The sequence below is a fragment of the Bos indicus genome, chromosome 28 (genome assembly GCF_029378745.1).
Source record: "Bos indicus isolate NIAB-ARS_2022 breed Sahiwal x Tharparkar chromosome 28, NIAB-ARS_B.indTharparkar_mat_pri_1.0, whole genome shotgun sequence".
NCBI lineage: Eukaryota > Metazoa > Chordata > Mammalia > Artiodactyla > Bovidae > Bos > Bos indicus.
The window spans coordinates 4,094,344-4,106,558 of NC_091787.1; the positions used below are offsets into that span (position 1 = coordinate 4,094,344).

General features: G+C 48.9%; 1 protein-coding gene across 1 annotated transcript in view; it reads left to right on the plus strand.

Moving 5' to 3' along the window:
- TRIM67 (tripartite motif containing 67) overlaps positions 1-12,215 on the plus strand; it is a 63,698-nt gene that overhangs the window by 39,778 nt on the left and 11,705 nt on the right. The window contains exons 3-6 of the mRNA XM_070781975.1: positions 940-1,062; positions 1,998-2,108; positions 3,543-3,702; positions 6,342-6,487. Coding sequence (XP_070638076.1) covers positions 940-1,062; positions 1,998-2,108; positions 3,543-3,702; positions 6,342-6,487 — 540 coding nt within the window. The remainder of the gene's footprint in view (positions 1-939; positions 1,063-1,997; positions 2,109-3,542; positions 3,703-6,341; positions 6,488-12,215) is intronic.

Sequence of the window (12,215 nt, forward strand, 5' to 3'; positions counted from 1 at the left end):
TGGGGTTGCTATAACAAAGCACCACAGACTGAGTGGCTTCAACCCCAGTAACCTATTTTCTCATAGTTATGGAGGCTAGAAGTTCAAGATCGAAGCGTGTGCAGGGGTGGTTCCTCCTGAGGGCTCTCTCCTGGGCTGGCAGACAGCCACCACCCCACTGCGTCCTCAGGGGGCCCTCCCTCTGTGCCTGTCTGTGTCCTGACCACCTCTTCTAAGGACACAGTCATGTTGAATCAGAGCCCAGCCTAAGGACCTCATTTAAGTTACTTCTTTCAAGGCCGTTTCTCCAAACACAGTCTTGTTCTGAGGTCATGGGGGTTCGGACTTCATCATAGGAGCTTGGGGCAGGGGTGGGAGAAAACACATTAGCCCATGACACGAGGTCTGAATCCAGGCTGGTCTGAGAGGTGTTGAAGGATTCTTTTTCACAACTGAGAAAGACAGATCCTACAGCCAGACCACTGGGTTTTGTTTGTTTTACTGTTATCTGATTATGAAAAGTAAAAATATGTTCTAGAAACTGTGAAAAGTAGAAAATAGCAGACAAAAGTAACAGAAGTTCACCAATGTCTCACCCCTTTAAGTGGCCACCCCACTATTTTGACACTCTCTTCCATTAGTTTACACACACACACACACACACACACACACACACACACACACACAGTATGCAATTATGCTGCACACTTGTAGCTGATTTTTTTTCTTGTTAAGTCTCTCATGAGTGTTTCCCATGACACTGAGAACCCTCACAAACCCGCACGGCTCAGGTGACGTTGAATATTCGTTCCATCCTCCGATGTGCTGAGACTCACGTGCACGGTCTCCAATCTGGAAGCAGGACAACTCTCTCTGGGGCCCACTTGCTGACGTGGCTGTGTCTCTAGCACCGGCCATGTCTCTGTGTGTCTCCTCCCTAAAGCTCTCTGTGTCCCACAGGAGAATGGCCTGGACTACGAGGCCTGCCTGGTGGCTCAGTGTGATGCGCTGGTCGATGCTCTGACCCGGCAGAAAGCCAAGCTGCTCACCAAGGTCACCAAAGAGAGGGAGCACAAGCTGAAGGTGGGTGCCCGGGCAGCCAGTGCACCCAGTCCCATCCCCCTCCCTGGCCAGGGTTGGGAACACGCGGTGTAGACACAGGGTCAGTGTTAGTTGAGGGTATGAATGAGTGAACGAGTGAGGGGAGGAAGCACTGAGCAGGTTCCCTGGGACCTACTTGCCGCTTTGCCTGTAGTAATCGCCATGCCTACTCTCCCTCCAAAGCAGGGACCAAACCCCTGAACCCTGCTGCTTTCAGTCAGAAGCCCCCCTCTCCCATCTGCTGGGCCCTTGCTTTCTGTGGAAGACACACTCCCTGCTCCCATCTTGCAGAGCGGAGATGGCCTCGTTGGATGACGAGGGCTGTGCTCAGGGCCCCGGCTCGGCCCGTCCGTCAGGTTCTCTGGTGTTTGGTGCTCGCGTGGTCAGCACGGTGGCCAGTGACCACCGTGGAAAGGCAAGTCTTCCCTCACTCGCACCGGGCCCCCGGTCCAGGCAGCTGCCCCGTGAACATCCTGCCTTGATGAAAACCACTCACTTCAGGGTCTGGGCTCGATCTATTTCATAGACATTTCTCAATTGAACCAGAAATATTACTGAAGAGCGAGAAGGAATGCGTGTTGGGGGTGGTCCATGGTTTACATGCAAAGCAGTTGAGCCCCTCAAATGATCACCCAGCAAGCGAGAGTGGGGGGCATGGACTGGTCACTTGGGAGGGTTCAGATTGTGTACGTTCTCTGCTTTTTATCCAGAGTTCAGGAAGTGTGCTCTGTTGGGTGTGGCAGGCCTGCTTATGGGGCAATGTGTCCAATTACTCCCCTGTAACGAGGGCACGTGGAGCTCAGGATCAGAGCAGTGGCAGGAGAGGGTACGAGGGAGTCGAGAACAGTGTTGCCTCCTGCTGCAGCCGAGCTGTTCTTCATCCACGAGACGGTTACCAGGGGTCCTTTTCATGGCAGATGGTTTGGGACCAGATCAATCACTGCACACTGAAGCTGCGCCAGTCCACTGGGCTGATGGAGTACTGCCTGGAGGTGATCAAAGAGAACGACCCCGCCGGGTTCCTGCAGGTGAGTGGGCTGGCGGTCCTTCTTCCAACTCCATGGCCACGTCCCACACCAGCCAAGGTTCTAGGAAAGTCCCTCCCCGTGGCTTGGAGTTGAGCAGATTCTCCTGTGCTCAGTGAGTCCAGAATACCTGAAATCTCATCTTGGCTGTTCTCACAAGCTCTGACCTCACTCTGGGTCATCATTAAATGAGGAGGTCAAACATCACAGTCTCTAGGCCTGCAGTGCCATGCTCTCGTGGCTCGACTTCCTAGAACATTTTCCCCACAGATGAAAGAAGACAGTCTGCCAGTCAAGCTGGAAAGATTGCACTGGAAGAACTGAGTTAGTAGAATCCACATGACCCCCAGTGGGCAGAGTCCCACAGGTCTGGACAGAATACTGCAGCCCAGAAAGCCTGGGCTGCCTTGCTGGGCAACCCCCAGCAGCTAGGCTAACCCGGGTCACGAGCATCTCTTGGGAACACTTCTGTGACTCAAACGAAAGCCCAGTCCTCCGTCTGTGGGGAAAATGATGAATCTCCTTGATTGGTCCCCAGGAAGGGTGCATGGGCATCATAGCTCTACAGGGACACGTGCAAATGTTCTGAATGAGCAAGACTTTCTCCAGCAGAGAACAGAGCTGTGGGTTTGATACAGTGAGAGTTTGGAGCAGAAGCTGCAGAACAACATGGGGGAAAGACAGTGGGAGGGAGGAAGCGGCCCAGTCCTGGGGTGAAGGAGATGCTTTCACATGCTGGGACAAACCACTAGTGAGTTTCACTTTGCAAAGTGCGGGATCTAGCAAAAGAAGAATATGCAGAGTGTTTCTGTATATTTTATAAGTATCGTTTGCTTCCAAACAAACTTAGTTACAAAACAGAAAGAGACTCACAGACTTAGAAAGTGAACCAGTGGTTGCTGAGGGGAATGGATAGGTAGGGAATTTGGCAGGTTCATGGACACACTGTTACATACAAAATGGATAACCAACAAGGACCTACTGTAGAGCACAGGAAACTCTGCTCAGTGTTATGTGGCAGCCTGGATGGGAGGGGGGATTTGTGAAGAATGGATATATGTGTATATATGGCCGAGTTCCTTGGCTGTTAACTTGAAAGTATCACAACATTGTTAACAGGCCATCCCCCAGTACAAAATAAGAAGTTCGAAAAAATTAAAAGTATCATTTGCTTTACAAAAGAGTTTAGCCTAAAACAGCAAGTGCTTCTTTACAGGGAATATGCCTGACCTATGCAGATGATTTAAACAATATAATGCATTTTTATTTACCCCCATACCAGCATGGGTCCTGACATCTCTGCCAGGGCTTGAGAGGGCATTCTTAACACAGCCACCCCCTGAGCCCATGGAGATGAAGCCCCTGTCCTTTCCTCACCACCTGCTGTGTTATTTTTCCTTTGCACATGGACACCCTAAACTCTGTGCTTCCTTTAAGATCTCAGATGCCCTGATCAAGCGTGTCCAGGTGTCTCAAGAGCAGTGGGTCAAAGGCGCCCTGGAGCCCAAAGTGTCCGCGGAGTTTGAGCTGACCTTGGACAGCGAGCCGCTGCTGCAAGCCATCCACCAGCTGGACTTCATTCAGATGAAATGTAGGGGTGAGCCGTGGTTGGCCCAGTTCAGTTGTTGCTTCTTCTGGAAGAGGCATCCACTCTGCAGGGCAGCTCATGCATCGGAAGACTTGTGACCCTGGCCCAGATTGGGAGGGAGGGACTTCTGCAGCACAGACCTGGGTTCAGGTTCCAGTTCAGTGTTCTCGAGCTGGTGACCTCTGCGGGTAGCCCCCAGCCTGAGCCACAGTTTTCGCATGTATGAAAGAGGATCGTTTGTTCGTCCAGAGACACCTATTGAGTGTTTATCACCTGCCAGGCACCATCCTCAGTGTTCGGGACACAGCCATGAACAAGTCCACAGACTCCCTCACAAGACTGAGCTGGCATCTAGAGAAGGAAATAGGCAGTGATACAACAGATATACCCTGATGGTGGCGGGTGTGACCGACAAGGTGCTTTTTGAGAAGTGAAATTGTTAGTTGCTCAGTCATGTCTGACCCTTTCTGACCCCATGGCCTGTAGCCCGCCAGGCTCTTCTGTCCATGGAATTCTCCAGGCAAGCATACTGGAGTGCGTAACCATTCCCTTCTCCAGGAGATCTTTCCAATTAGGGATCAAACCTGAGTCTCCTGCATTACAAGCTGATTCTTAACCATCTGAGCCACGAGGGAAGCCATTTTTTGAGAAGAAGGCATTAGTATGGGGGTAGTGTTTCGAGGTGAGAAGGAAAGAGATGCAGTATAAAGGAAGAAGGTTCCAGGCGGCAGAGGGCAGGTATAAGTTTGCTGTGTTCCAAGCAGAGCAAGGCTGGAGGTGACAGCAGTGTGAGAAGGTGATGGGTGGTAGAGGTGAGTTCAGAGAGCCGGGGGGACACAGGCTATGGGTTAAGAAAAGTTTGCATAACTTTCCCCAGGTTACAAAATTAGCATGTGAGGTCACCCTGCCTCTCCAGAGACATTAAGGGTACATTCAGGAGAAGGCGATGGCACCCCACTCCAGTACTCTTGCCTGGAAAATCCCATGGATGGAGGAGCCTGGTGGGCTGCAGTCCATGGGGTCACTGAGGGTCAGACACGACTGAGTGACTTCACTTTCACTTTTCACTTTCATGCATTGAAGGAAATGGCAACCCACTCCAGTGTTCTTGCCTGGAGAATCCCTGGGACGGGGGAGCCTGGTGGGCTGCCATCTATGGGGTCACACAGAGTCGGACACGACTGAAGCGACTTAGCAGCAGCAGCAGCAGTGGAGGGAATAAAACTCTTTGGGGGTTTGTTTTTTTTAACCAATATATCAAAGAGCTGAGCACCACAGTTCAGAAGCTGTGAACTCAGGAAAATGCTCACTTGCAAAGTATGTGGCCATTTTTAAACCAAAGACACCCAATCTCTGTGCTCACTCCCACACTCAGTTTGCACCTGAGGTAAGGTTTGGAAATGTCATCTGCCCCAGGTGTGAATGAGGCGTGGTTCTGGGAACAGAATAAGCCTGGCAGAAGTTGGGGCTCTGGAAGGTGGGGTTGCTGAAAGAGGCCGCTTGGAGCTGCTCCTGACAGGGTGGGGTGGTGGAATTCACAGAGGAAGTGGAAAAGCGAGAAGCAGTGCCCAGGGATGCAGAGAGGACTCCTTCCACGCTGATAACCCAGGGTCCTGGGGCCAGTCTGCATGGAGCCAGCCCTGAGATGACATCCATAACAGACAGTGCTCACACCTCACTAAACTGTCCACCAAAATGTGGAAGATGGTGCCCTAACATCTGGACCCAAATGGAAATCTGTAGTTTTTACAAAAACTCATGTTGCAGTGTTCCCTTTGAAAAATGTCAGCATGGACTATGCATGCATGCATGCTAAATCGCTTCAGTTATGTTCACCTCTTTGCAACCCTATGGACCATAGCCCACCAGGCTCCTCTGTCCATAGGATTCTCCAGGCAAGAATACTAAAGTGGGTTGCCGTGCCCCCTTCCAGGGGAACTTCCCAACCCAGGGATGGAACCCAAGTCTTTTATGTCTCCTGCATTGGCAGGCAAGTTCTTTATCACTAACATCACCTGAGAAGCCCCAGCATAGACTATATTTCTAAAATCTCTCGAGCCTGAAGACAACTAGAGAATAAAAAGATACTCCCGAGCTCACCTTGATAGAACTGATGATACACTTGACTTGAATCCCTAATTCCATGGGTAGATTGTCCCATACTCTAAGATTGCCTCACCTTCCGGGATCTAGTTCCCTAGGCCTTTAAAACGCTCCCAGACAAAGGTTTCAATGTATCTCTGTGTTTTGCCTGTCCCCCACCCCCAACCACAACTTCACGGGCCCCAGGTGTGAGCTGCACATGACTCCATGCAGAGGGTATGCAGAGGCCTTGCCGTGCTGGGAGGCACAGGCGGTCAGGCTCTGCTGCAAGTCCTAGGGAGCTGCTCGTGGGTCAGAATCAAAACCAGTGATGCTCAGTGGGCCGGTGGGGAGAGAACACCTTGTCCTCAGGGCTCCAGACTCAGAGGGGTGGCAGCAACTGCCACGTCTCTGAGTCTCTCCTGGCCTCAAATCCCAGGACCCCCTCCCAGGCTAGGAGGCCCACGGAGTGTGCATACAAGCAGCAGGGAGTGGCGCAGGTGGTCGCCTTCCCTCTGGGGTGCCCTGCAGGGTGTGCACACTGAAGCCCGCCTGTCCCGTCACAGTGCCGCCCGTGCCCCTGTTGCAGCTGGAGAAGTGCTGCACCCGGAACAACAGCGTCACGCTGGCCTGGAGGACACCGCCCTTCACCCACAGCCCCGTGGACGGCTACATCCTGGAGCTAGACGACGGCGACGGGGGGCAGTTCCGGGTGAGGCCTGCTGCGGGGGGCGGGGGGCGAGGCTCGCACTGTCGCAGCCTCCGGGCCACTCCGTGTGGCTGCCCCTAACTCTGATACCACTAACGGGGGCGTCAGCCCCAAGGACGCAGGACTGGCGGGCCTGGGCTCATGGGACACGCAGGGGGTTTCTCTACTGAGAGCTAGGTCTGGGCAGGCAGAGAAAGTTCAGGATGGCTTTTCTGTGAAGACTGACGCAGGTCGGAGGCCAAGGCAGAGCTCAGAAAAGGTGTCCCCCACACAGACCTGTTTCCCAGTTGACCCAGCAGTATCTCGTCAACGCCCTCCCACACATCGCCCCCAAGCAGCCTCCTACTCCCTCAGTGTTGCCACACAACTGCGCTGCCCCGTTCACTAATTAGCTCATCTGGCAAGGTGATCTGCACGGGAAGACACATCAAAAACGGTTGTAGGGTTTGGGTGATGATCTACGTTCAGGTCCCCAGTGATGAAATACATGGGGAGAGTACAGACCCTTAGTGAGTCAGAAATGTATCTTCCAGTCTCACCCTGTGGTGGGAACCCTGACAGCTCCCCACCCCATCCCCCCAACAGAGCTCTACCGAGACATCACAGTGGAGTTCAGACCCCTGTCCAGTAATTTTGTTGACAATGAACTCCAGGAAGCACAAACTCTGGCTCTTCTTAGAGCTTCACCTTTCTGTCCCCAAGAGACTAAATAAAGACTCATTCTATCAAACCAGAGCAATCATAACAATTCTCATACTTCTTCTCCTGGAACTGGTACCCATTCAAGGAATCTTACCAGAGTCAGTGTTCCTTTTGTTTTCCTCAACAGGATTTACGCCTGTGTCTTTTCATTTTTTTGTTTTGTGAATGCCAGAGTTGTAGTACTCCATGAGGGAAAATTGAGTCCCTGGGAATATGGGCTCTTTAGGGAAGAGAGAAGCTGAAGTCACATTGGTCAGGAAGAGCAGGTCATACACTGTCTGGTCATGCAAATGAGCGAGGAACTAACAGAGTTCCTTGACTAACCAGAAACCAGGAAGACAGTTTATGGTTTTGAAATGGGATGAAGGAAAAGAAGCCACCAGTACTTCCCTGGTAGTCAGTGGTTAGGAATCTGCAGGGGACATGGGAAACTAGATCCCACGTGCTGAGGAGTAGCTAAGCCCGTGAGCCACAGCTGAAGATCCCATGTGCCACAATTGACACCCAGTGAAACCAAATAAGGAAATAAATATTTACCAAAAAAAAAAAAAAAGAAGAAGCCGCAGAGCTCAGTGGCTTCTCCCCTTTGAGATGTGACCATTAATAGAAGCTGGAGCCAAGGGCTCGAGTTTCGGAGGGACAGTGTGTCATGGTGGGAAAATCATGGACTTAACGCAGACAGACCTGGATTTAAACCCTGGCTTCTAAATGGATTGACTGTGATCTTGGGCAAGTTTCCTGCCCTCTCTGAGTGTCCTTGTGAGTAAAACATAAAAAATAATAGCAATGTCCCAGGGTTGTGTAAGGATTAAGATGCCTTATACAATGATAGCTGGCACACAGCTATTATTATCAATAACTCGAAAAAACAAATGAAGACTAACACCCCCAAGTAAACAAGCAGGAATAGTGTTTTACAACTTTATTTAATCAGGCTGTGCTGGGTCTCCCTTTCTGCACGGGCGTTCTCTAGTTGCGGTGAGCAGAGGCTTCTCTCTAGTTGTGGTACACCAGCTCTCACTGCAGTGGCTTCTGTTGTTGCAGAGCACAGGCTCTGAGGCACATGGCTCAGGAGTTGCAACACATAGGCTCTAGAGAGCACAGGCTCAGTAATTGCAGCACACGGATTTAGCTGTTCCACGGCGTGTGGGATCTTCCCAGACCAGTGGTCGGACTCGTGTTTCCTACATTGGCAGGCAGATTCTTCATCCCTGAGCCTAAGGGAAGCCCAGGAATGACATTTTATGTAATGACAAAAGTGAGGTGTAAGACTATATATTTGGGGGCAGTTAACGGGACAAATTAAGTTTGAAGTAAATGCTCTAGAAAAGGACCTTTGGGGTCCGATGCAGAAATGCCCCACCCTCTGGGAAACCAGGAGAAAAGCAGCTCCAGGAGGCCCAAGGAGTTGGAAGATGCCAGCCTCAGCAGTGGGAGAGGTGGGAGGAGGTGGAGTGGCCCTCTCACTCCAGAAGTGGCCAAATCAACTTGAACCACCTGTGCTTGAGCACGGCCTTCCTCCGTCTGCTTTTTCCATCATGTGTGATGATGCTTCCTTTTCAAATATTGTTTATTTTGTCTACTTCGATGCTTAGTTCATGTTTTCCAGCTTAAATTCCCATTGAAAACTGATGATCTCCTCTTGCTCCAACCGTTTTGTGCACCCCCATCTTTGGGCTCCAGAGTCCTATCCATGAGAACCACCCTCTGAAGAGGCAGGACGTTCTCAGGCAGCATCACAGCTACTGCACCCCATACCTTCTCAGCAGAGGGGCCCATCAGCCACCACTAAGGGTTTATGTTCAACTTGGACGTGCCCTGAAATCCAGCCACCACTCACCCCAAATCTACTTATTAATATCACTCTTGGGTAATGGAAATAAAAAGCAAAAATAAACAAATGGGACCTAATTGAAGTTCAAAGCTTTGGCACAACAAAGGAAACTATAAGTAAGGTGAAAAGGCAGCCTTCAGAGTGGGAGAAAATCATTGCAAATGAAACAACTGGCAAAGAATTAATTAATCTCAAAAATATACAAGCAGCTCATGCAGCTCAATACCAGAAAAATAAATGACCCGATCAAAAAATGGGCCAAAGAACTAAACAGACATTTCTCCAAAGAAGATATACAGATGGCTAACAAACACATGAAAAGATGCTCAACATCACTCATGATCAGAGAAATGCAAATCAAAACCACAATGAGGTACCATCTCACGCCAGTCACAATGGCTGCTATCCAAAAGCCTACAAACAATAAATCTGGAGAGGGTGTGGAGAAAAGGGAAGTCTCTTACACTGTTGGTGGGAATGCAAACTAGTACAGCCACTATGGAGAACAGTGTGGAGATTCCTTAAAAAACTGGAAATAGAACTGCCATACGACCCAGCAATCCCACTGCTGGGCATACACACCGAGGAAACCAGAATTGAAAGAGACGTGTGTACTCCAGTGTTCATCGCAGAACTGCTTACAATAGATAGGATATGGAAGCAACCTAGATGTCCACTGGCAGATGAATGGATAAGAAAGCTGTGGTACATATACACAATGGAATATTCAGATTAGATCACATCAGATCAGTCACTCAGTCGTGTCCGACTCTTTGCCACCCCATGATTCGAAGCATGCCAGGCCTCCCTGTCCATCACCAACTCCCGGAGTTCACTCAGACTCACGTCCATCGAGTCAGTGATGCCATCTAGCCATCTCATCCTCTGTCATCCCCTTGTCCTCTTGCCCCTAATCCCTCCCAGCATCAGAGTCTTTTCCAATGAGTCAACTCTTCATATGAGGTGGCCAAAGTACTGGAGTTTCAGCTTTAGCATCATTCCTTCCAAAGAAACCCAGGGCTGATCTCCTTCAGAATGGACTGGTTGGATCTCCTTGCAGTCCAAGGGACTCCCAAGAGTCTTCTCCAACACCACAATTCAAAAGCATCAATTCTTCGGTGCTCAGCCTTCTTCATAGTCCAACTCTCACATCCATATATGACCACTGGAAAAACCATAGCCTTGACTAGACGAACCTTTGTTGGCAAAGTAATGTCTCTGCTTTTGAATACGCTATCTAGGTTGGTCATAACTTTCCTTCCAAGGAGTAAGCGTCTTTTCATTTCATGGCTGCAGTCACCATCTGCAGTGATTTTGGAGCCCAGAAAAATCAAATCTGACACTATTTCCACTGTTTCCCCAACTATTCCCATGAAATGATTGGACCGGATGCCATGATCTTCATTTTCTGAATGTTGAGCTTTAAGCCAACTTTTTCACTCTCCACTTTCACTTTCATCAAGAGGCTTCTTAGTTTCTCTTCACTTTCTGCCATAAGGGTGGTGTCATCTGCATATCTGAGGTTATTGATATTTCTCCCAGCAATCTTGATTCCAGCTTGTGTGTCTTCCAGTCCAGCATTTCTCATGATGTACTCTGCATATAAGTTAAATAAACAGGGTGACAATATACAGCCTTGACGTACTCCTTTTCCTATTTGGAACCAGTCTGTTGTTCCATGCCCAGTTCTAACTGTTGCTTCCTGACCTGCGTACAGATTTCTCAAGAGGCAGGTCAGGTGGTCTGGTATTCCCATCTCTTGAAGAATTTTCCACAGTTTATTGTGATCCACACAGTCAAAGGCTTTGGCATAGTCAATAAAGCAGAAATAGATGTTTTTCTGGAACTCTCTTGCTTTTTTGATGATCCAGCGGATGTTGGCAATTTGATCTCTGGTTCCTCTGCCTTTTCTAAAACCAGCTTGAACATCAGGAAGTTCACGGTTCACATATTGCTTAAGCCTGGCTTGGAGAATTTTGAGCATTACTTTACGAGCATGTGAGATGAGTGCAATTGTGCGGTAGTTTGAGCATTCTTTGGCATTGCCTTTCTTTGGGATTGGAATGAAAACTGCCCTTTTCCAGTCCTGTGGCCACTGCTGAGTTTTCCAAATTCACTGGCATATTGAGTGCAGCACTTTCACAGCATCATCTTTCAGAATTTGAAATAGCTCAACTGGAATTCCATCACCTGAGCTAGCTTTGTTCGTAGTGATGCTTTCTAAGGCCCACTTGACTTCACATTCCAGGATGTCTGGCTCTAGGTGATTGATCACACCATCGTGATTATCTGGGTCGTGAAGATCTTTTTTTTTCAGTTCTTCTATGTATTCTTGCCACCTCTTCTTAATATCTTCTGCTTCTGTTAGGTCCATACCATTTCTGTCCTTTATTGAGCCCATCTTTGCATGAAATGTTCCTTTGGTATCTCTGATTTTCTTGAAGAGATCTCTAGTCTTACCCATTCTGTTGTTTTCCTCTATTTCTTTGCATTGATCGCTGAAGAAGGCTTTCTTATCTCTTCTTGCTCTTCTTTGGAACTGTGCATTCAGATGTTTATATCTTTCCTTTTCTCCTTTGCTTTTTGCTTCTCTTCTTTTCACAGCTATTTGTAAGGCCTCCCCAGACAGCCATTTTGCTTTTTTGCATTTCTTTTCCATGGGGATGGTCTTGATCCCTGTCTCCTGTCCAATGTCACGAACCTCATTCCATAGTTCATCAGGCACTCTATCTATCAGATCTAGGCCCTTAAATCTGTTTCTCACTTCCACTGTATAATCATAAGGGATTTGATTTATGTCATACCTGAATGGTCTAGTGGTTTTCCCTACTTTCTTCAATTTAAGTCTGAATTTGGCAATAAGGAGTTCATTGCCTGAGCCACAGTCAGCTCCTGGTCTTGTTTTTGCTGACTATATAGAGCTTCTCCATCTTGGGCTGCAAAGAATATAATCAGTCTGACTTCAGTGTTGACCATCTGGTGATGTCCATGTATAGAGTCTTCTCTTGTGTTGTTGGAAGAGGGTGTTTGCTATGACCACTGCATTGTCTTGGCAAAACTCTATTAGTCTTTGCCCTGCTTCATTCTGTACTTCAAGGCCAAATTTGCCTTTTACTCCAGGTATTTCTTGACTTTCTACTTTTGCATTCCAGTCCCCTATAATGAAAAGGACATCTTTTTTGGGTGTTAGTTCTA